The sequence below is a fragment of the Cotesia glomerata genome, linkage group LG1 (genome assembly GCF_020080835.1).
Source record: "Cotesia glomerata isolate CgM1 linkage group LG1, MPM_Cglom_v2.3, whole genome shotgun sequence".
Lineage (NCBI taxonomy): Eukaryota > Metazoa > Arthropoda > Insecta > Hymenoptera > Braconidae > Cotesia > Cotesia glomerata.
The window spans coordinates 22326353-22352484 of NC_058158.1; the positions used below are offsets into that span (position 1 = coordinate 22326353).

Here is a 26132-nt window from a genome sequence, read left to right on the forward strand (position 1 = left end):
CCCCTTAAGTGACTGCAGTTGAATAAAAAAATGGATAGTTTGATGAGAGTTGTATTGTCATATAATCAACAATACTTCGAAGATAACGGGCTGTAAATTAGCTCCAGTATATCGGACATCGCTGAAGGCTGCTACCTATAGATGATGTAATTGATCCATTGAAAAATACTCTCAACTTCGTAGCAAATACTTTATTTTTTTAAGACTCTATGATGCAGTAAATACAAGGCAGAAGTAAGTTCAGGAGTAAAATCGAGTACTTGTCACATAGATCGAGATTTTATTTTAGTTAGCAATGTGGAAGAGAAAACTTTATAAAGTACTGTAACAGAAATACAATGATTAACTTTAAAATTACGACATAACTATTAATTTTAAAATTTAACAAGAGTCTAATAAATTTAATTGGAAGAAAGTTGCATCAAGGTTAAAATGAGGAATACAGTAAACTCTCCACAACATGTTTGCTCTACAACTTTATCTCGTCACCATTTTCTTAGACAAATTGAAAAGGTGACCCTGCAATATATCAGACAACAAATTTAACAATAATAAACAATATAGTTATTTAAGTATAGAAGTGATAAACATAATCATACAAATAAAAGTGGAACATTGAAACGAATTGATTAAGAGGAATATCAACGTTAGTTATGAACAATAGTTTATTAATAATTTTTTTACATTTTCATAATAGTTAACCATATTTAAATAAAGAAGTACAAATAAAAAAATAATTTAGTTATCACTAATTAGTTGAGTTTCTTGTATAAGGACTTTTTCACCTGTTTTGAAGGCTGGCATTCCGAGATAAGGACAGCTGCCACAACGAAAAGCATCACCAAGATAACACTGCAAAATAATGAGATTAATATAACAAGTTAATTTAATTATCACTGGATCCAAAAGGTGAGAAATATAAATACTCGAAAAGTTACTGATATTACTATTAGTAAGTATTCAAAACTAGATCGTAGTAAATGGATTTTCAGAAATTTTATTTTTTAATCACGACACAAATGAATTTTGGAATTAAGTAAAATAAAATTTACGAAAAAGAACAAATGACTAATTTTTGTGGAAGCTTCTTGATACCCAAACTTTTAATTTTTTCAAAAAATAGTTGGAAAAGTAAAATTTTTGAAATTACATTTACTACGACTTACCCTTAAGTATGAGTGGTAGACATTAAAAAGAAATGAAGCGACAGATTATCCAAATCTTTTTACATTTATGTCAAAAACAAATATCGATACTGCCATTCTAATACGTCATATCCCACAAAATTTGACAAATTGACTTTTTTTGAAAAATAGAATCATAAAATTAAGCAAGTCTTCTTAAAAATTCAAAGGTCAAATAATTTAATAACTTCTTTCATCCGTCGAATCCCATTTAATCAATATTAAAAATAAACTGTTTTACCGTCTGCTGTAAAATTTTCTAAATGTGGTATACGACATATTAGATTGACAGTATCGATATACTGCTTGAATTGAAACATATTATCACAATATTAGCACAAGAAATAAATATAAAGCAATAATTAAGGTAGTACCTCCGCGACAGTATAGATAAAAAAACTTTGGCTCCCTATCCATATTATACGTATCGACAGAGCTAAGGTTGTAGGTTAAGTTTTTTTAACGTTACTGGACTCGTCGACTACTATATTGTCCACTAGAATTTAAATTTGCGCGCGCCTGACTATAGAGTTTGCATATATTTTCATGCTTACGAATATTCGACCAATCACGTTACGAATAGTTTGCTTACATGATATGATATATTTTCATATTTTTCATCTAAATTATAAGAGTGGACTAGAATTCAAATTCGCGCGCGCCTTGACTGTAGAGTTTGCATATATTTTCATGTACATGATATATTCGACCAAACACATCACGAATAGATTAGTTTCACATACATTTCATCTCAATTTTATTATAGGATTATGGGATACATATACACACACACTACGTTTCAGTGACTAGCGGCTGTTTTTCGTACCCCCTCTTCTAAAAATAATCCTCTAAAAGTGAAATTTATTTTAATTAATCTCGAAAATTACGCGGTAAATAATTTTCATTTGTTTTCAATTATTCGAAGTATCATATTCTTCAATCTACTAGTTTTTCGATAGTGGTGAAATTCCTTCGATGGAAAAAATTAAAAATACTGTCATTTTCCCACGCTTCTCTTATGTTACATATACAAAAAATATCATTTTCAACTGCAATCTCAAGTTAGGTACGGTAAATCGTCTTCAAATTTTGACAGCATATGTATTATGCATTTAATGACTTATATTCAAAGTTTCGAGGATTTCTTAAAATATTGCTTTCATAACCGTACTACTTTAATAATGTAAATATTTTTAGACAACTCGTAACAGTAAATTTAATAACACGAGTTATTAAATTTATACAGTTGATACATCTTCGCAGACGAAACAATAAGTTATCCCTACAATAAAAATACATGAGAGTGTGAAATTAGTCAATAGTCGAAACTCGCAAAAAAATGGGACCTGATTCCTTATTAGTCGAAATTAAGGCGCGCTATTTAAATTTATAGTCGTTAATAAATTTTGCGGTTATTCAAAGAAAGAATACATGAAAGCAAGCTATGTATGTAGTCACGAGTGTTTGAAGAGTCCTTACGGCGGAAGACTTGAGATATTGAAAAAACTTAGAAATTTTTCCAAGAAATATTTTATCGATATTTTTGAAAATAAAGTTTGGAAAATCCAAATGTGCATGCATTGAGCGCTCCTGTTGTTTAAAAATTTTTCAAATTCCCGCGGATAGAATGGAAATCTTTGCTAACGCCATCTAGCACGCTCCGATAGAAGAATCAGGTCTTCACTAACTCTGTTTATATATTTTTTTTTATATATGGCAGCCCAAAATGTAAATTTTTTAGCTTCGAGAGCACACATTTTATTATTTTATAATCAAATGAATAATAATAGAGTTGTGGTTTTTTTAATCAGTTTGTCACAATAAATTTACGGACATATTGAAATAAAATTTATATGAATTAGTTTTGTTTTTGGGGAGATTACGATTCGTACGGCGCCACGATTTGAAAGCGGATTCTTATAGATCTCAACGAAAGAAAACGAAAAGAAAGAATACAATTTTTCAATATCTCGCTTAGTTTGCGAGATATCAGTACTTAAAAGTCGCAAAAAACCACATAAAAACACATTCTAACCATGTTAAAAGGGCGCAACACGACGCCGATTGGCCTATTGGCGCCGTACGAATCGTAATCTTCCCGTTTTTAGCTTAATAATTTATCTGTGTACTTACATTTCCACATGATGACTTTTGATCTTTCAAATCAAGTTTAGCTTCACTTAATTCTTGAGCCAAACCACATGTACAGTCCTTACATGCCTTGCGTTTGCCCGTTGTGCCACACACTGAAATCATTTAAATTAATATCAGAATTCTTTATTACATTGCTACATTAAAAAAATCAACTGAATGATTATTGTAAATTTCTGTCTTTTCAGGTTATCTTATTTATACAAAAATCAAATACATGGTTTATCCTGAAATCCAACTCAAAAACTGTCCGCTGTTTTCAACCGGAGTGTTCGTGAATGTATTCATTGGTATGCTAATAACTTTTTCAAACAAAATTTAATACTAACAGTGTTGGACAGTTGGCAAAAAAACACTGATAATCACTCAGAAGTTGAGATACAATATTTGTTATACCCTTTAAGGAACTGGAATCTGGTTTTGCTTTATCCTCATCATCCAAAATATCATCCTCATCTATGATGTCATCATCAATATTTTCCAATTTCCAAACAGAAGTCAGACTTTTTGTAGGTTGAAAAGCTACTGATGACCCAATCTAATAAAAAATAAATTGAACTATTTTGGATAAAATGTATAAGAAATAAAGTTTTTTTATAAATAATTGGAAAGTCCAAAATACTCGATTCTTAGACTAAAAATTATTAACTTGTAATATTATAAATTGATTATTCCATTTCATATCATTTAATTTTAAAATTCATACTATTGTGTTTAGTTAGTTTTCTAAGACTGGGCCGTAGTAATTTTGTTTTCAAAAATTTTATTTTCCTAATTACTTCTGGAGAAAATTTTGAAATCAAAAGAATAAAGTTTTCGAAAAAAAGCATTTACTACGACTCACCCTCAACATATTTTTAGAGATGTTGAAAGAAACTTGTTTGTAAATTTTTAGTCATCTATTTTTAAAAGTTTATAAGATCTGCATTAAACGAAATTAATGTTCTAGTACGTTTGAAAATTGATAGTTTAAAACTAATTTAATATAATTAAATCATTATGGAGATCATTTTTTTTGTCTTACTATGTAGTTGTTGAAAATTATATAAAAAAAAAATTTTTTTCTTTATTTTTTGATTTTCAACTACACATCGGGTTGTTTAGCCATAAAACATGTTTACTATTGTTAAGTTATATGACACGATAATTATTTAGATACGTTGAATCGTTTAGATACGATTCAACGTTCATACTCTGAATAAAAAAATGTATTGAGACAAAGAAAAAAGTATTGAAAAGTATTGGTTTTCTAGTCAATCCAATACTTTTCAATACTTTTTTCTTTGTCTCAATACTTTTTTTTATTAGGGTAAATTCATCTAAATGACAAAATTGATTAAAAAATCAATCTGAAGATATGAATTTTTGAATTTATCATAGCACTCACTTTTTTCAAAATTATCAGAAACGTATAACTTATAAATTTAAAGATAGAATAAAGACGATTAATAAATAAAAGATAATCACTTTGATGATAATTAATTTACGATATACTATGGCACGCCGTTTTACTTTTTAAACTCATAAAAAACTAGTTGTCATAATAATTCATCGAAAAGACCAATTCCATAATAATTATAACAATTCTATTACAAATAGTACCAAGATATTATAACATCGTATTTTTTTACTTTATTAAAAATTGTGCGTAAGTAAAATATTTACAAACTATGTATACATATTGAAAATTGTGTCCATTTTTATTCTTTAACATATAATTAGTTATTTCATAAGAAAAGAAATAATTATTTTGATTTATGTGTAATATATACGTTGAGTATTTAATTAGAATGTACAATTTCCAATTGGCGAATATTATTGATGCTGCATCGAATTTTTTTTTTTTTTTTTTTTTGTAGGAAGTGAAATAATATGACGATTTTATTATTTCAAGTATCGTCCAATAATAGCTAAATAATTTAATGATATAAAAAATTAATGGCTTTTCAATTATGTACATAATGCTAATTCCTTAAATTTTTAACTGATTCTAAAGAATTATAACTTATTGTTGAAAAATTTTTTAATGATATTTTTGAAGACATCCAAAGTTCTAAAAAATTCATATAATTGACCATTAAATTTCTGTATCTAGTAATTTTTTTTCGCATTATTAAATAAGCAACGAAAAATAAAAAATAAATTACCAGGGAAAACTTTATTTCATTATAAAATATGAATCAATTTTTATAAATCATGAGCTTAATTTCATATTTATTCATGATGTTCTATCATCATAAAAATTCAGCAAGTACACTATAACAAAATAATTAAGGAATTATTTTGACAGTTTGAATTAATGGATAATTCATAAAATTATTTTTACGGACAGTAACGAATGATTTCATGAATTAAAATTATCGATATTGATAATTTTAATTCAAATTTGAAATTAAAATTATCAATATTGATAATATTAATTCCAAGTCTGAATTAAAATTATCAATATTGATAATTTTAATTCAGACTTCGAATTGAAATTATCAATATTGATAATTTTAATTCAGACTTCGAATTAAAATTATCAATATTGATAATTTTAATTCAGATTTGGAATTAAAATTATCACTAAATATTTTCAATGCAGCCAATACAAAATGGCGGAATTTCATTGGTCTCATTCAAAAAAGGAAAATTGGCCTTGGGTATTGAGTACTATCCCAGTAGTGACATCTCAGTTATCTTATTTGTTTTAAAAAGCAGTGCAGCCCAGTTGTATTATGGTTACGTTTTGCAAAACGCACAAAACGTTTATACACACATGTGTATTTATGTACAGACATACACACATGTGTATTTACACACAAGTGTATTTACATACATGTATATTTACACACATATGTATTTACACACATGTGTATTTATGTATAGACAAGATTCTGAGCATTATGTACGTGGCCTATATGGTACAGTAGTATTTGATTAGTCGTGTCATGGCGCGAAATCGAAAAATTCGAATTCCATAATAATCTAGTAACTTTAAAAAAGCATGTACAGCAAAGATTTTTAACTTTCCGCTAAAAAAAATTGAAAATTTTCAAAAGTTGGGAAGTTATTGGTTTCACCCCGTTTTTCTAAAATCGAGTTTTCACCAGATTTCGACTTTTTGAGGTCCTAGGAAGCTTCCTGAATGTTTCCGCGATGATGTCCGTATGTCTGTATGTATGTATGTGTGTGCGTGTGTGTTTGTGTGTGTGTGTGGGTCGCATGTAAATCTCTCATATATGTATATCTCTCATATATGTCGCATGTAAATCTCTCATAGATTTCATCGCGGTTGGCAGCATTCGAAAGGGCTTGGCCAAACTTAGATTTTGAATACTATTTGGACCGATTCGAACCAGTAGATTTTGAGAAATCTCAAAAAAACTGCAAAAAAATATTTTTTGAAATGAGGTTTTTTTGGAATTACTTTTAAATGGCTTCACCGATCAATTTCAAAATTTAGTCAGCTCTTAAGATCAAAAAACCACGTCGATCACCGCAAGCCTGGTCAAAATCAGTTGATTCGTTCGTGAGTTGTCGTTTTCGAAAGAAAACCGAAAAAAGTGTTTTTTCAGAATTACTTTGAAATTCATTCCTCGATCGATTTAAACTTGAAAATTCTTTATGGGGATTTAAAAACTGCGTCGAATGCCGCCAACTGCGTGAAAATCGGTTTATTAATTAAAAAGTTATTGCCGTTTGAAAATTCAAAAAATTGTGTTTTATTAAACTGCTATTAGAGTTTTGAGCTCGAAGAGCTCAAATTGATACAAAAATAATATTTTTAAGCTTGAAGAGCTCAAAAATGTAATGTGTAGTTTTGAGCGCTCAAGTACAAAATGAGCGGGAAGTTGCAGCGATGGCCTTAGGGTCAACCGTTATCCTAATTTTTTTTTTTCAAAAATCTATTCTATTTAATTTTCCGTTAAGAAAATCAATTATTTTCGAAAAATCAGTAAGTTATTGGTTTTACTTCGTTTTGCAAAAATCGAGGTTTCAATAGATCCCGACGTTTTCAAGTCCTAAGATATATATTTAGCTTGATACGACCATTTGTTGCGGAGATATTCGAGATTAGACTAAAAAGGACGTTTATGTCTTTAACCATGAATATCTCTGCAACCAATAATCGTACAGCAAAAAAACGGACAGTTTTGGGAATCGGAAGAAATTTTCAATAAAATTATATAAAAAAATTTCAGAAAAAAAAATCTTATCGATGTATGATAGGGTAAATGTTCCAGTAGTTGACCGGGCACCAGTAGTTGACCGCTTTCATAAAAAAGTCCAAAAATTATTATTAACTACATTTTTTATGACCCTGAAATTTATTTTTAACCATTGTTGAACTTATAATCATTACAATGAATAGGTATTCCAAATATTATTTAATTTTTAGAACATCGAAAATAATTCATGAAAATTTTTCACCGCATGATCTGACTAAAATCGGTCAATTACGATAGTAGAGTATCCGAGAGGCGACTACATGTTTTAGTCAACAAAAAAGTTTCTATTAGGTTAATCTTGCCAAATTAAATTCTGAAGTAGTCTTTAATAGTTTCTTAATAAATCTTTTAATAAGATTTGACAAAAACAATCAAATAAATACCAATTCAACAACCGGTCAGACACTGGCACAATGAAACACCGTTGTACCATCAATAAATGACTTCGGTCATCTATTAGAACCTGCTATTTTTCAAAATACCAGTAGTTGACCGCATGCACAGTTGTAAGTTTCTAACCTATATAAAATAAAAATATTAATATGTTTACGTGATAATTTCATGTTTACATAAGTGTTGTTATTTAAAATAATTTATAATTATTAAATTATTAGTAATAAAGAAGTATTTATGCTTGTTGTTTAATTTGTTTCAAATAAGATGATTATTGAGTCAAGTTTAAATTTGTACACTGATAGAAGGATTTATTAGCTATTAATAATTTAATTTATTTAGGAGGAAAGAGTACATTTATTAATAGTTAATAAGTATTTATTTATATTTAACCAATATTTATTAACAGTTAATAAATATTTTGTTGAGTGAATTCGTGTTTCGCTTGCAATGGCATATGTTATGAAGATTGCTTGTATACAAAAATCATCTTTACAAATTATTTACATTAATTATATTATTTTATAATAACGTTTACTGTAACATACCAAATTGTATCACAGCTCATAATTATCTGTTATATTTGAAAATATTAAAAACGTTAATTTATTTAGTGAATTGAATTATTATCATGTATTCCAACTGTATGGTTATAAAAAGTGTCAAAAGAAAATTGCTATTTTTGCTTTTGATTTTAAATAAATATTTGTTGATAGTTAACAAATATTCATTAAACATTAATGAATATTTATTAACAGTTAATAAATCGTCAATTTACTGGATCAAGCCGGTCAAAACTACTGGTGTTTTTATCTTACCTGCATTTAAATGTGAATTTATATGTAATTTTATGAATAATTCGAATAAATAACATCACATATCAAAAACTTGAATATTTAAAGTTTAAATAAACTTAAAATTTTTTTTTTTTTAGCGTATAATAATTAAGTTACGATCAATTGAAATGCCAAAAATCTTTAATCGGTCAACTACTGGTACATTTACCCTACCGGTTTGAAAAAAAGTTGAAAAAAATTTCTCTTATTTTGGTTGATCAACTGTATCTTAATAAATATCGACGGGGAAGCTAGACATTGCAAGAATTTTTATACAACAATGTACCCCTGAAAACCCTGTAAGTTTTTAGATCAATCCATTGCGTAGTTTTCCGCCCCGAGTATTTTAACTTTTGAAAAAATAAAAGAAATAAGATTTTATCCATTAACGTGCCGCAATCTTTAGAAAAATAAAAAATTGATTTTTTTTTTCGTTTTACTCTCAATTCGCCTCGGCTCATCAGTAAATTTAAACGAAAAAAACGACATACAAAAAAATTCAAAAATTAAAAAAAAAATTTTTTATTTTCATTTTTGAATTTTTTTTTGTCATTCTTTTCATTCGAATTTACTGACGAGCCGAGCAAATTAAGAGTAAAACGAAAAAAAAAAAATCTGGAAATTTCTGGAAAACGGTTGACCCTAAAGGCCATCCCTGCAACTTCCCGCCAATTCCATACCTAAACGCTTGAAATTGCATTTATGACGTTTCTGAGCTCTTCGAGCTCAAAAATACAAATTGTGTGTTATTTTGAGCTCTCCGAGCTCAAAGAAATAGCTTGTGTATGCTTTTGAGCTCTCCCAGCTCAAAAGTCTGATAGAAGTTTCATAGAACACTATTTTTGGAATTTTCAAACTGCAATAATTTCTAAATGAATGAATCGATTTTCACACGGTTGGCAGTATTCCACGCACTCTTTCAGAATCTATGATATACTTTTGAACACAAACTTATCGAACCGAAAATCTTAGAGAAATTTGGAAAATTCACTTTTTCCGAATTTTTTCGACAACGATAACTCACGAATCAATCAACCAATTTTCACGTTCTTGGAAGCGATCGACGTGATTTTTTGGGCTCTAATAATTATTCCATTTCGTCAAAAATAATCCAAAAAGAAATCTCAATGTTATGTGATAAAAACACTTTTTTCGAAATTTTTCGTTTTCGATAACTCTCAAACGAATCAACCGATTTTGATGTATCTGGGATAGGACTAGTGGCAATCGACGTCGTTTTTTAAACTTAAAAGCTGATTAGTTTTTGGAATTGATCGGTCAAGCCGTTTAGAAGTTATTCCAAGAAAACGATTTTTTGAAAATTTTATTTTTGAGATTTTACAAAATCTAGCGAACCGAATCGATTCAAATTTTCAAGAAATTTAATGGCAATGATACTCTTTGGATCGCCACCTATTTCGATCCGATCGGCCGAGCCGCTCAAAAGTTATAAGAGGTTTGGGGGGCGTCCATAAATTACGTGAGGCATTTTTGAGAATTTTTTGGCCCCGCCTCCCCCCTTGATGAGATTTTGTAAGATTTTCCCCAACTCCCTCCCCCCTGCCCTAATCTCACGCGATTCTTCAAAATTTATGTTTTAGCTGTAAACGTGTTGGATTATTGAGAAAAAAAAGCGCCATTCGGCTACACCCGACATGGATAGGTAGATTTCTTGTTTGAATATTGAAAAAAACACGTTATTAAAAGGCCGTAATGTCCTGAAATTTATTTTTTATTATATTTTTGCAAATAACGACATGAGATCGACTATAACAAATAGTTATCCAAAGACATCTACCTAAAAAATAGGATTTTTTACAGATAAAAGTCATTTGATGATAAAAGCTAAAATTTAATTTATTCTTGATTTTTTTTGAATTTTCTCAACTACGAAATAAATTGAAAAAAGTATTAAAAGTCGACGAACAATAGCTTAAATTGAAGATAATTAAACATATTATGATAAAATTTTATTAAAATTACGACATGAGACCGGCTACTACTGATAGATTTCTAAAGAAATCTACCTAAAAAATTAGTGAATCCTATCGATCAATAATCAAATTAAACAATCGAGCGCTACTTTGCTGCTCTGCAGGGTTCAGACGAATACGACAAACACTTGTGTGTCAAATTTGGCCATATTTTATTATAGAAATACTTTTTCACGCAATTTTACACTGTTTTCTGCTAGAGAAAAAATTACGTGATATTTGTTAAGATTCCCCCTCCCCCCTAAGTGAGATTTGGTAAGATTTAGCTTGATCCACTCCCCCCCTAGAACACCTCACGTAATTAATGGACGCCCCCCTTACATATATATATATATATCTATATATACACACACCCACATACATACAGCCGCACGGACACCATCGCGGGAATAGTCAGGGAAGCTTCCTAGGACCTCAAAACGTCGAGATCTGATGAAAACTTTTTTTTCGAAAAACGGGGTAAAACAATAACTTCCCGATTTTTGAAAAATTTCAATTTTCTTAGCGGGAAGTTAAAAATTAGAAAAACGGTTGACCCTGAAGGCCATCTCTGTAACTTCCCGCTCATTTCATACCTAAGCGCTTAAAATTGCATTTATGATGTTTTTGAGCTCTTCGAGCTCAAAAATGTAATTTTTGTGTTATTTTGAGCTCCCCGAGCTCAAAGGAACAGTTTTTTTTATTTTTTTGAGCTCTTTGAGCTCAAAAGTCTAATAGAAGTTTAATAAAACACTATTTTTTTAATTTTTAAACTGCAATAACTTTTGAATGAATGAACCGATTTTCACGCGGTTGGTGGCATTCGACGCAGTCTTTTAAGCTTCATAAAGGATCTTCAAGTTTAGCTTGATAAAACGAAAAATTTCGGAGTAATTCCGAAGAAACACTTTTTTCGGTTTTCTTTCGTCAACGATAACTCGCGAACGAATGAACCGATTTTGACCGGACTGGCGGCGATCGACGTGGTTTTTTGATGTACAGGGCTAAATAGTTTTTAGAATCGATCAGTAAAGCCGTTTAAAAGTTATTCCGAAAAAACCACATTTAAAAAAAATTTTTTCTTAGCTTTTTGTGATTTCTAAAAATCTTCCCGTCCGAATCAGTCCAAATTATATTCAAAATCCAAGTTCAGCCAAGCCCTTTCGAATGGCACCAACCGCGATAAAATCGGTCAAGCCATTCAAAAGTTATGAGAGGTTTACATACATCCATACACACACACACCCATACATACATACATACAGACACTAGGGTGACGCAAAAAAACCGACTATTTTTAACTTCCCGCTAAGAAAATCGAAGATTTTCAAAAATCGGGAAGTTATTGTTTTCACCCCGTTTTGCAAAAATCGAGTTTTCATCAGATCTCGACGTTTGAAGGTCACAGGAAGTTTCCCTGACTATTCCTGCGATGGTGTCCGTGCGGCTGTGTGTGTGTGTGTGCGTGTGTTTTTTTTTTTTTTTTTTTTTTTTTTTTAGGGGGGGGAATCCTTTTTACGGATTCTAGGCATAGCTGTTTGGCCTGGATATGTGGCGACTCGACGCAGCGTCATACTAAAACTCGACACTAACGCCCCTACCCACTAAACCCTAAACCCCTTTTCCTTCTTTCCTCTAATCCCTCATGGAAACCGCCGTCAGGCATTACTTCGTGAAGGGAGGATCTAGCTACTGCTCTTCCTTCTGGCGGCCAAGGTGTTAACTACCTTCCTTCTATCTTCTGCTATTTGCTCTTTTTCTTTCGGTGGAACGCAAGTCTTTAAGGACTTCGGTTGCAAACGTGTTGGTAGCGTTCCAGGCAGCTTCTGATGACAACATTGCTTCTACTAGTGAATCTGGTTGCATTCTCTGGTTCAGGATCCTCTCCAGTTCTTCACGCTGTGGATCGAAACGAGGACATACAAAGAAGACGTGCTCCGCGTCTTCAGCAGCTCCTGGGCAGGACGGGCACTCCGAAGAGTCATCGTGCTTAAAGCGGTGTAGATACTCTCGAAAACACCCATGTCCCGACAACATCTGCGTAAGATAGTAATTGACCTCACCGTGATTCCGGTTAAGCCAAATGTCGATCCGAGGTATGAGACGGTGCGTCCACCTACCCTTCTCTGCAGCATCCCATTGTAGTTGCCATCGGCCTATGCTCTTCTGCCGTTCTTCAATTCTAAGTTCTTCAGGGCTCAGTGCAGTTGACCTTTTTCGTTGGTAAAGGGTCCGCCTTTCCTCTGCTAGAACTCTAAGAGGTAGGGTTCCAGCAATGACGCACACTGCTTCTTCTGATATAGTGCGAAAGGCACTAGCTACTCGTAGGGCACTCAGTCGATATACTGGTCCAGCCTTTCTCCATGATTCTTGCGTCTTTAATGCGTCGGCTCAAATGGATATTCCGTAAGTGAGCACCGATATGACTACTGATGACAATAATAGCCTCCTACTCTGTTTTGGGCCTCCGACGTTCGGCATCAGTCGTGCGAGACTAGCCCTCACTACTGACGCTTTGGCACTGATATGTTCCACTTGCTGCTTGAAGTTGAGTCGGGCATCAAGCATCACTCCCAAATATCGGATATAAGGTTGTGATGTGATTTCTTGTTCGCCGACTGTCAGCTTAATGATCTCTACCACTTTTCTGCTGGTAATAAGCACTGCCTCAGTCTTGTATTGCGCCAGTTGCAGGTTCACTGCGTCCATCCACCGGTCAACGCGCTCAAAAGTGAGATCGAACATATGGTTTATCTCGTCAAGGTGTTTGGCAACAATCACTACGGCTACGTCATCTGCATATGCTACGAGTTTGACGTTTCTTGGCAGAGTTAGTCTTAATAGACCGTCATACATAATATTCCACATGAGCGGGCCTAGGACTGAACCTTGTGGTACACCTCCAGTAATATCATACTCCCTCGGACCGTTCTTCGTGTCATACTTCAAGACCCTATTTTCAAAGTAGCTTGTTACGATCTTAAGAAGGTATTCTGGTACATTCTTCTCTTGGAGGGCCTGCATGATGCATTCCCAATTGGCGGAGTTCAATGCGTTTCTGATGTCTAGGGTCGCCACCAGGCAATACTCTTTCGTTCCACCCTTCCATCTGGTTCCTGCGATTGCTTCCTTGGCCGTATCAACAACCAGTTTGATTGCGTCCAGGGTTGATCGTCCTTTCCGGAATCCATACTGATTGTCTGCCAGGAGTGGGTCGACTACTGCTTCAATTCTCTGGTGAATTATGCGTTCAAATATCTTACCCGCTGTATCTAGCATGCAAAGTGGGCGGTAAGATGACGGTTCATCCGGTGGTTTCTTCCCTTTAGGTAACAGTACCAATCGTTGCTGTTTCCACTTATGCGGGAAAGTCCCCTCCTTAAGGCATGAATTATAAACGTCTAGGAATAATGTTGGAGCTGCCTTTATGATGGTTTTCAAGGCTATATTAGGGATTCCGTCCAATTCCGGCGCTTTATTATTCCCTACACGGTTACAGGCCTCCAGCAGTTCTTCTTCAGTGACAGGTGGAGTGTCATCCAGTTCGCCTGGCGCGAACTGGTAATCGAAGTTGCGTTGCTGTGGGAATAGTGCAGTGACGATTTTCTGGAGAAGTTCAGGACACGTAGGTGATGGCATTTGTTGTTTTTTTAGGTGGATCATAACCACCTTATAAGGCCTACCCCACACGTCTTTATCCACCTCGTTGATGAGCTCTTTCCAGCATTGTCTCTTACTATCCTTGATAGCTGTGTGTGTGCGTGCGTGCGTGTGTGTTTGTTTGTAGGGGGGGGAATCCTTTTTACGGATTCTAGGCATAGCTGTTTGGCCTGGATATGTGGCGACTCGACGCAGCGTCATACTAATTCGACACTAACGCCCCTACCCACTAAACCCTAAACCCCTTTCTCTTCTATCCTCTGATCCCCCATGGTACCGCCGTAAGGCATTTCTTCGCGGGGGGAGGAATTAGCTGCCGCTCTTCCTTCTGGTGGCTAAGATGTTATTTCTTCCTTCTAGATTCTGTCTTTTGCTCTTTTTCTCTCGATGGAACGCAGCTCTGTAAGCACTTCTGTGGCAAAAGTGTTCGTTGCATTCCAGGCAGCTTCTGAAGACAGCATTGCTTTTACGACTGACTCTGGTTGACTTCTCCTCTTCAAGATCCTCTCCAGCTCCTCACGTTGTGGATTAAAACGCGAGCACTCGAAAAAAACGTGCTCCGCATCTTCAGTGACTCCAGGGCAGGACGGGCACTCCGGAGAATCGTCATGCCTAAAGCGGTGAAGATAAGCCCGAAAACAGCCATGTCCTGACAACATCTGCGTTAGGTAGTAGTTGACCTCTCCGTGTTTCCGGTTCAGCCAAATGTCGATCTTTGGTATGAGACGATGCGTCCATCTACCCTTCTCTGCGGCATCCCACTGAGATTGCCATCGTGCGATGCTGTGCTGTCTTTGTTCCGTTCTGAGTTCTTCTGCGCTCAGTGTTGTTGACCTCTTTCGTTGGTAAAGGTTCCTTCTTTCTTCAGCTAGGACTCTGAGAGGTAGAGTTCCAGAAATTACGCACACTGCTTCCTCAGATATTGTGCGGAAGGCGCAAGCTACTCTTAGGGCACTCAGGCGATATACTGGTCCAGCCTTTCTCCATGCTTCTTGTAATTCTAGCGCATCGGCCCAAATGGATATTCCGTACGTAAGCACTGATGTGACTACAGTTGCCAACAATAGTCTCCTGCTCTGCTTTGGGCCTCCGACGTTAGGCATCAATCGTGCGAGGCTTGCCCTTACTACTGACGCTTTGGCACTGACGTGTTCCACTTGCTGTTTAAAGTTGAGACGGGCATCAAGCATCACTCCCAAATATCGGATATAAGGTTGTGATGTGATTTCTTGTTCGCCGACTCTAAGATTGATGGTCTCTAACACTTTCCTGCTGGTAATAAGCACTGCCTCAGTCTTATGTTTCGCCAGTTGAAGATTCATTGTGTCCATCCACTGGTTTACTTGCTGGAATGCTAGATCAAACATGTGGTGAATCTCGTCCAGGTGTTTAGCGACAATCACTACGGCCACGTCGTCCGCATACGCTACAAGTTTAATATTTCTTGGGATCTTTAGCCTTAGAAGCCCGTCATACATGATATTCCACAGCAGTGGGCCAAGAACAGAGCCCTGCGGAACACCTCCGGTGATTTCGTACTCTTTCGGACCGTCCTTTGTGTCATATCTGAGGACTCTATCCGTGAAGTAGCTAGCTACTATTTTACTTAGGTATCCTGGCACGTTCTTCTCTTGAAGAGCTTGCATAATGCAGTCCCAGTTAGCAGAGTTGAAGGCGTTTTTGATGTCTAACGTCGCCACCAGGCAGTACTTCTTCGTACCACCCTTCCATCTGGTTCCTGCAATTGCCTCCTGGGCCGTAGTAACAACCAGATTGATCGCGTCCAGGGTTGATCGTCCTTTTCGGAATCCATACTGGTTGTTTGCCAGGAGTGGATCTGCAACTGCTTCTATTCTTTGATGAATTATGCGTTCGAATATCTTACCGGCTGTATCCAGCATACAAAGTGGACGGTAAGATGACGGCTCTTCTGGTTGCTTTTGGCCTTTAGGGAGTAGAACCAGTCGTTGTTGTTTCCATTTCCGAGGAAATGTCCCTTCCTTGAGGCACGTATTGTAAACTTTCAAGAATAACGTTGGTGCTGCCTTTATGGCTGTTTTCAAGGCAATATTAGGGATTCCGTCTAGTCCCGGCGCTTTGTTATTCCCTACGCGGTTACAAGCCTCCATTAGTTCTTCTTCCGTGACAGATGGAATGTCTTCAGGGTTTAGCTGCCTTAACTGGCCGGTGAATACCGGTTGTTGAGGAAACAGCACAGTAACAATCCTCTCTAGGAGCCGCGGACACGTAGGCGACGGCATTGGCTGGTATTTCAGGTGGGCCGTGACCACCTTGTACGGTTTGCCCCATGGGTCCTTCTCCACTTCTTCGACGAGTTCTTTCCAACAGCGTCTTTTATTATCCTTGATGGCTTTGTTTAGTTCCCGACGGGCCTTTTTATACTCTGCCACCAGTTCTGCAAGGTTAGGTCGACGGAAGCCACGCTGTGATATTCTTCTTTTCCTGAGGCATTCTTTACGAAGAGCGCTGATGTGATCGTTCCACCAGTGCACCGCGGGTCTTCTATTTATGCCTCGTTTTCGTGGCATACTGGCGTCACAAGCTTCGGTCACTCTTTTCATAAGTTCTTTAGTCTGATCTTCTGCGCATCCAGCGGTGATCGGGCCATTATCCAAAGCAGTCGTCAGCGTACCCACGTCGAAAGATTGTACTCTCCACCGAATGTGGTTAGGTAACCTACTAGTTCCTCTAGTATCCTGGTCATTTGATATCTCCCAGAGAATCGCGTTGTGGTCACTGGCAGTGTAGATATCCAGCACCTTCCAGTTGAGGTTACCTCTCGCGAGGCTGCTACTGACGAACGTGAGGTCTACGATGGAACTTGCGTCTCCTTTGGTGTAGGTTGGTGTGTCACCACTGTTGAGTAAGACTACGTCTAATGCAGTAAAAGCCTCAAGTAACGCTTTACCTCGTGCGTTTGTTAGCTTGCTACCCCAGTCTACTGCCCAGGAGTTAAAGTCGCCGGCTATCGCGACTGGATGATGCTGCTTCGCGTCCTCTGTCAGTCGATCCAGAAAGTTAGTGAAGTCAACAATAGAGAGGCTAGGTGGTGCGTAGCAGCTATAGAAGCGAACGCCATCTACTGATACTGCTACAAAGCCGGCATTGCAATTATTAACTACGCTCTGGAATGGGAGCTTGCCACAGGACCAAATGACGGCCCTAGTGGTCGTGTCCGTTTCCCATAATTTGCCTTTAAGGCATTTATATGGCTCAGCTATTAGTACAAGGTCAGGCCCTAGTTCACGCACTGTCTGCAGAAGCAAGTCATGTGCAGCCTCACAATGATTAATGTTTGGCTGTAATATTTTCATGCTCGTTTATTTGTTGTCTTCTGGAGAGCTTCTTGGAAAACTGGGCATTTACTAGAACCAGCCCGGTGGGCAGTATCTGTTGAGCCGGGTTTTTCATCACATAACATACACTTTGCTTCATTAGGGCATTTAGCTACTAGATGGTCAGTTTGTCCGCACTTAAGACAGAGCTTTGATCGATCTATTCCGCTTCTACACTGGGCAGCAACGTGTCCATAGTGCCAGCATTTGAAGCATGCTTGTGGTCTTTTCACAACTCTAACCCGGCAGTTCGACCAGCCGATCTTGATCTTGCCCCTTTCTCCCAGTACTGTCTGCGCTGTTGTTATTGGTAGTGTTACTAGCGCAGTTTGGATACCTCTGTAGGCTGGTCTGATTTTGATAGCTCCTTCCGGTATCTCAAAGCTATCTCCAGCTACTTCCTGTAACGCCGCCCGGATGTCATCTTTAGTTGTTGTGTCATCGATGTCCCGGATTTCTAATTGCTCCTGTGGGCCCTTACTGATGACTTTGGCCTCCTCTTTCAGGATACTCTGGATCGTCTTTTGCAGAGCTTGTCCTTTGTCAGTGCTCTTTCTAGAGAGCTCGATGAGCATGTCTCCGTCTCTGGTCTTGCGGATCTTATCAACCGTATCGCAGACTTGCTCATTAGGGACTTCCTTCTTTATTCGGCGCAGTATCTCAGCATAGTTCGCCTTTTCAACAGGCCGAATTATTAATGCGTCCGCTCTGGTGAATTTTAGCGGTTTTTCCGCTTAGGCTCAGGTGGTGACTTCTCAGACAACTGCTTCAGGAGTTGCTCTTTCTTCCTTTCTTTCTTCTTTTCGCTCCTAGACTGTACTTTTTCCAATCAAGCGCCTTCGGTTGTTCTCTGGTCTGCACTGCCTCTCCTTGTGGAGGGCTTTTCTTCATATCCTTTTTCTTCACGACTCGATTGATTGTTGGGTCAGGAGAAGGTCGGTCTTTTCTCTTACCTGACTTGCTGCTGGCTTCACTTTTGTCTTCCGCGACTGATTCACCGTCACCTTCAGCTCCGGTGTCCATTGCTTCGTCAGTCACGGCGACAGCCTGACAGGCCTTCTCCGGTGTAGCATGGGATATGCGCTGCAATGATGAGCGCCACTCCTCGTCTAGCTTCTCAAACCTTTGAAGGGCGTTAGTTACACCGGTCATCTTGGATTTTATCTCTTTGTGAATGTTGACCTTTGGTTGGACGAAATCATTCAGCTCACTAATCAGCTTTCAAGGCGTTTGAGCGCTTGCGAGCGCTTCATTTCAGCGCTTGCGTCAATCGCTGCTTGTTGGGCATGTAGCCCGTTTCCACTCTTGTTTGTTTCCTGTAGGTTACTCATACTTTTTTGATTTACCAGCGCATCGTACGGAGTGGAGCGGGTTGTCATAACTAAGAACGGGTGTACCCTCGGAGATAGTACTCCTACCCCAGTTCCCTGAGGCCTAGCCGACACTTAGCCAGTCCCGGAATACACGTACGGACTAGACTCGCTCGGAGCGGTGAAGATTCCGATCTCTAACACTCACTGCGTACTTCCTGATCAAGGCCCGAAGTGGCTGGCTCCTGATCCACTGCTGCAACTTACACCTCGGCAGAGCAAGCTCACATCAGCCGTGGCCTGCATCGTCGGAAACTACGATACAGGTTCCGGTCACTCCCAGTGGGTCACAGCAGAGAACGATCGTCTTGTTAGGTCAGTTAGTGTGACCAACCCATTTAAAGGGGAGTTTTGTCCACGGGAGCTTATTTTGTTTGGTTATTTTGCTTGGCTCCTACCCGCTGTACCTCATCAACTAAGAGATTAAGTGTCATCCAAGGACAGCGAGCGTTCTCCCATCCGCTCGGGGAGACGCGCCCGGTAGCAGTATCTCTTCTGCCCCGAGTGTGTGTGTGTGTGTGTGTGTGTGTGTGTGTGTGTGTGTGTGTGTGTGTGTGTGTGTGTAATAACTTTTAAACGGTTGCACCGATCAATTTCAAAAACTATTCCGCTTTTAAGTTTGAAAAACCCCGTCAATTGCCACCAGTCCCGTCAAAATCGGTTGATTGGTTCGAGGGTTATCGAAAACGAAAAATTTCAAAAAAAGTGTTTTTTGGAATTACTTTGAATTGATCGATTTAAACTTAAAAATCCGTTATGAGGTTTCAAAAACTGTGTCGAATGCCACCAACCACGTAAAAATCGGTTCATTCATTAAAAGTTATCGCGGTTTGAAAATTCAAAAAAAGTATTTTATCAAACTTCTATCAGACTTTTGAGAACTCAAAAGCATAAAGAAGCTATCTCTTTGAGCTCGGAGAACTCAAAATAACACATCAATTGTACTTTAGAGCTCGAAGAGCTCAAAAACAAAATAAGGGAAATGTTGAGCGTTTAGATATGGAGTTAGCGGGTAGTTGCAGGGATGGTCTTTAGGGTCAACCGTTTCCCTATTTTTTTTGTAGTTTTTTTGAGATTTCTCAAAATCTACTGGTTTGAATCGGTCCAAATTATATTCAAAGTCTAAGTTTGGTCAAACCCTTTCGAATGGCACTAACCGCGATAAAATCGGTCGAGCCGTTCAAAAGTTATGAGATTTACACACACACAGAGGTTTACACACACACACACACACACACGCGCGCACACGCACACGCACACACGCACACACACACACATACATACATACATACATACATACATACATACATACATACATACATACAGATATACGGACATCACCGCGGAAACATTCGGGGAGGCTTCCTAGAACCTCAAAACGTCAACATCCGTTGAAAACTCGATTTTCGAAAAACGAGGTAAAATCAATAACTTTCCAACTTTTGAAAATTTTCAATTTTCTTAGCGGAAAGTTAAAAAAATTTTGCTGGGGGGGGGTCCAGCATTAATGCGAGTGAGTGTATATGCAATTTTCTTGATTAATTTATAACGAACGACAAATTTAAGTTGAGATAAAATGTTATCAATATTAACTAGGGATTTATTTATTAAAAAACATTTATTGAAATATTTTAAATTTAAACTAATAAACAAATCTTGTGTGACAATAAACAGCCCACCAGTCCACGAGGTGTCGTCGTTATAACGCATCTAGTAAACTTGCTGAGTATTGGTAAATGGCACCGTGTAAAAAGGCCTATTACCAAAACCTGGTTTAAGTAGTTAAATTTTTCAACGCCAGGTGGCAAATACGTCACCGCCATAAGAATACATGACCTGATTTGAGTAGTACTGTTTTCGACCACGAGGTGCTGTCTTGAAATTTACATTTACCAATAACACTACTTTTGAATGAGACGATAAAATCGCGCGATTTTATGGCACGCCGTTTTACTTTTTAAAGCTTAAAATTTTTTACCTAAGGTTTAAATTACAATTAATATTTTTACTGTTTTTGAATTATGTTTGACGTAATTTTTATTTGAGATTATTTTTTTGAAATCTATTTTTATTTCACTTTTGATAATGTTAATTCCATCAGCATATAGAATTCGAATATCCAAATTCGAATTAAAATTCCAGACTCGGAATTAGAATTCCAGACTCGGAATTAAAATTATCAATATTGATAATTTTATTTCGAATTTGAAATTAAAATTATCAATATTGATAATTTTAATTCGAATTTGGAATTAAAATTATCAATATTGATCATTTCAATTCAGACTTATAATTAATATTCTCAATATTGATCATTTTAATTGCTAACTTACAGATCGACTTAATTATTGTGTAATATTTTTTGATAGTTTAAATAAAATTCAATTGATTTCCATGATTTACTATTCTGTTGTTTTGCTTACATAAATTTCCAATGATGAAGTATTTTTTCCGTCATCGCACTAATTATTGTGAAATTTTTAATTCATAAATTTCTAGATCCCTTATTAATAAGAATAATTAATGTAACTGAAAGCATTTGAACTAAAAACATTACTGCTCAAAGTAACTGTACAAGTTATTTATTACATAAATCATTATTCTGGTATGTAATTATTTAGATAGAGAATTATTGAATAATAATATTTAAATGCTCCATATACATGTTAACATAATCTCAAAATTCATAATTATCATTATCAACAAAATATCAATTGATCAATTAAAATTTAAATGATAACAAATTACATGAAAATAGGATAACTTGTTATCCAATAGTGATTTTTTTGAGACTTTAAAGATCATCGTTACTTTTTTTGATACAATATAAAATTGAAACATAAGTTTAATAAATTTATATCATATTCAATGATGATTAATATTTGTATATTATATTTTTAGGGACTGAATTAATTTTATCAGCTTAATGAAAATTAAGCTTCAATAAAATTCAGAAAATTTTTCATAGAACATATTTAGTATTAAATAATAAAAATGCGTTTGCTTTCTTGTACCATAATTTCTAAGATGACTAAAAATTTTTATCTGTACTCAACAATGTAAACAAAATTTACTATCACATGTATGACATCGGCAAATATGCATACAGCTAAAAATTCCAAATAAAAATTGATTTCTGCCTAACAAACATGTCAGAAAAATTGTAAAATAGTACATTACGATATTAGGGACTTAAGTAGCCGATTATTGAACCGTGTGAAGTTAATGCACGAGCGAAGCGAGTGCATTAAGTTCACAAAGTTCAATAATCGGCTACTTAAGTCCCGCGTAACGTACACTATTTTACAGTACAAGTGACCTAAATTCACTCTTTAAATCAAAAAACTTCAAATTAATTAAAAATTTATTAATTATAAAGACAAAAATAATGTCAGAGCAAGCAAAGCAGTAACGCTTTGTCTTTCTTTTTTTTTTTTTCTCTTTCTGTTAACGATTGACCAAAGACGACTGTCTATAGCTGTCATAATATTTATGTTTAAGTTTATCATTTTTATCTTTTTTAATGCATTAAAATATTAATTTAAATTCATGTAATAACTATTGAGTACAATGAGCAGCTCGGAAAGTGAATCAAACGACGATGGTGGTGATATTGTTTCAAACGATATTAGAGAAATCGCTAAAAATGTAACATTAGATTTGTTGCCTGCAAAATCTAAAAGACTTTATGTGGCACGTTACAATTTGTTTAAAAAGTGGTGTAAAGGAAAAACTAATTCGTTTTGTGAGGACGTTTTATTAGCCTATTTTGCTCATCTGTCGGAAAGCTATGCACCATCTAGTTTATGGGCTACTTATTCTATGTTAAAATGTACTATAAATACATTAAATAAAATAGATATCGGGCAGTATAAACGGTTAACGTTGTTTCTAAAAAAAAATCTACAGGACATCGATCAAAAAAATCCCTAGTTTTTTCTAAAGAAAATGTGAATAAGTTTTTAAATGAAGCACCCGATGAAGTTTATTTAGGCTACAAGGTAAGTAAGACTCGTCTTTTAAATTACCGATTCACTGATTAATTTTAATGATTTATTTGTTATTATATATTTCAGACAGTTTTAACTTTTGGAATAGCTGGTGCACTCAGACGAGCAGAATTTATAAACTTAACGGTCGATGATGTTAAGAATTTGGATGATTCTGTGCTGTATATTAAAATTGATGAAACTAAAAATAATGTACCAAGGTCATTCACGATAACAGGAGAGTTTTATAATATTTGTATAAAGTATATGCAATGCAGACCAAAAGTAAATACAACTAAAAGATTCTTCTTAAAATATACAAATAGTAAATGTGTCAACCAACCAATTGGAGTTAATAAAATCCCTAAAATAGCAAAAGAAATAGCTGCCTATCTAAACTTGCCGAATCCTGAAGGGTTTACCGGTCGAGCCTTCCGCAGAACTTCTGCGACGTTATTAGTTGATGCTGGTGCAGATTTAACTACGCTCCAAAGACATAGTGGATGGAAATCTAGTGGAGTTGCTTTTGGATACGTTGCTGACTCTTTAAATAATAAAAAAAAAATTTGTGAGCAGATTAGCGATGGAATTAAATTAAATAACCGAGTCAATCATCCAATTCCTACTTCTAGCTCAGTGACGAATCCAGAAATTACAACAGTATCGGAACAAACTCCATCTACTCGTCCATGTTCAAGTTCATCAAATGCAGAAAATGAAGACACCTTAGGACAAAAATTAAAGTCTCAACCTCAAGATTTATTTCAAAAGGACCAAATGCGCAAGGAGATTCGCTTTGAAGAAATTTTCTACGATCCAGTTGTTGGTTTGTACGTTGAGGATTCAGCGAACATGGATACAAAACCACCTTATGTTTTTAATAATTGTACAATTACTTTTCATGGAAATAATAGTAATTGTATTTTTAATTATTGTACTGTGAAAAATGCAGCTCAGTCTAAAATTGTATAAAAATTTAAATAATTGTTCATCAAGTATTTTTATACATCTCTTGTTATATTATTTTAATGTTCTCATTATAATTTCAAGTATTCTAATTAATGTTATTAATATTAATTTTATTTATACGATAATTGTTCTGTGTTTATTATTGATGTATTTTATAATGCTACAATAAATAACTAATTAAATTGTTTCAATGTTACAGAATATTTTCAACTTTATAACTTTAGATAAAAAATATATACTTCGGTATTTGGACTAATTTATTAAGCGCTAATTTCAATCAGTATATATGTTTATATTTTTTTGACAGCTCAAGTTAACCATAAATATGAAAATTTATTATTCCTATTTTATTGTTTTCTTGTGCTTTTTTAGATAATTACATAATATTTTTTCTTTTTTTTTATATTTTGATGTATAAAAATATCTTTTCTAAGTTTATTATTGTCTATAAACTGTTCGTGAAATAAGTAAAAGCGTGAATTAAGTAAGGTACACAATTCAATAATTCGCTAGTCAAGTCCCGTGTGAAGATAACTTAAATGTGGTTTTAAGTCACCGTGTACTATAAAAAATTTTAAGCTTTAAAAAGTAAAACGGCGTGCCATAATATACTATATTTTCATTATGGACCAAACCATATAAAATAAGTTCTTCTATTTCAGAACATTATACAACCAACAGTCAGAACGAAGAGATCGATTGTTCAATTAGACAATTTTAATGATACAAATATTTTAGGTATTTGTTATAAGTATCGAAGACTTGTAATCACAAAATTTGAAAATAATTCATTTGAGATTATAAACCTGTATGGATCTAGGAAAAATTATTTTATACATTTTAATCTTGAAAATGAATTAATGTAATCGATACTTTACCTCATAAGATGGTTTTTCACCAATAACTTGACAAATTTTAAAACTTTCGTTAAAAGTTGAAAAAACTTTTGAAAGTTCCCATTTAGAAGTGAAATCGGAGGTAACAATTTCCTTGAAACGAAAACCACTAAGTTTCAGTTTAGTAATTTTATCAGCACATAGTTCTTCGATTTTGTCTATCTGCAGAGGATCTACCAGTTTATGTAATAAAATTGGGCAACCAGGTTTTAGAACTAGTAACAATTTATTTAAAGAAGTCAGCTCTGAGGTAAATGACAATATTAAATCATATTCAGAGTTTTCACAACCGCTGAGCACTAAAAAAAAATGATATTATTTACATAAATAATACAATCTAGTTATTCATTTTTATACTACTAAACTTCATCATAAAATTAGATTTTTTTAAACATTGTTGAAATTGTATTATGCTTAAAAAAAACCTTCAACAACAATAATAATGATAAACAACAGAAATGATAAAAAATTCTACTTTTATAGATGAACAAAAATACTTTTGATTGTAAGTACGTACCTTTTTGTACTTCTGTCGGATGAGTAACCGTGATTTTAGTAGAAAAATTTGTAGTTTGAGTTATTTCTTGGACAAAATCATTTGCTTCATTGATTTTATTAAAATCTACAATAATCAGAATCTTAGTGTTTGGTTTGAGTAAAAACATGATGGCTTATTTAAAAAGAAAGATCCGTATAATTATATTCGTACAACGGCTTGTCACTTTCCTTCTACTTATTGGCTGCGTTCAGGTTTACTAACTTTTGAGTAGGGCTGACTTTATCTACCAAAAAAATAATATTTAGACACACTTAAATAAATATACCTTGCATTGTTTTATTAAGGTGCGATTTCACGATGACGCTTGACGCCAGCTTCGAGCGTCGAATTCGATCACACTGTATAATTTCGATCAAAGCGCCATCTAGATAAAGAGCAGTGATAAAGCTGAAAATTCTGAGCTTTATTTAATTGACGCTTATGTACTATTTAATTAAATTAAAAATATTATTTATTGTTTATGAAACATTAAAATAAAAAAAATATAATGGATTTCGATGAGGTAAAATCTATAGCTATTCTTTATTCTAACCTATTGATATCTATAAAAATATTAATAAATATTCCAATATTCATTAAATT

The 26132-nt window shown here is 34.8% G+C and overlaps 2 protein-coding genes across 5 annotated transcripts in view; one reads left to right on the top strand and one right to left on the bottom strand.

Moving 5' to 3' along the window:
• LOC123270530 (zinc finger protein chinmo) overlaps nt 1–24974 on the top strand; it is a 157778-nt gene extending 132804 nt beyond the window's left edge. The window contains exons 7-8 of one of the 2 annotated variants that reach the window (XM_044736670.1): nt 3524–3625; nt 24758–24974. In XM_044736670.1, the coding sequence (XP_044592605.1) occupies nt 3524–3625; nt 24758–24816 (161 nt within the window). In that variant the 3' untranslated portion in view covers nt 24817–24974. The remainder of the gene's footprint in view (nt 1–3523; nt 3626–24757) is intronic. The other variant, XM_044736677.1, reaches the window with a different exon arrangement.
• Nucleotides 642–25946, bottom strand: LOC123270578 (anamorsin homolog). 3 transcript variants are annotated; one of them, XM_044736711.1, is made up of 6 exons: nt 25816–25946; nt 25509–25613; nt 24974–25290; nt 3732–3873; nt 3318–3430; nt 642–852 (listed from the first exon to the last, which is right to left on the bottom strand). In XM_044736711.1, exons 1-6 carry the CDS (start codon nt 25820–25822, stop codon nt 739–741), a joined length of 798 nt encoding a protein of 265 aa, XP_044592646.1. In that variant the 5' UTR covers nt 25823–25946; the 3' UTR covers nt 642–738. The 3 variants fall into 3 exon arrangements, with proteins under 3 accessions (XP_044592646.1, XP_044592641.1, XP_044592654.1); XM_044736706.1 differs by lacking the exon at nt 25816–25946 and having other exon boundaries at nt 25509–25766; XM_044736719.1 differs by lacking the exons at nt 642–852; nt 25816–25946 and having other exon boundaries at nt 3342–3430; nt 3665–3873; nt 25509–25774.
• Between the last annotated feature and the right edge of the window lie 186 nt (nt 25947–26132).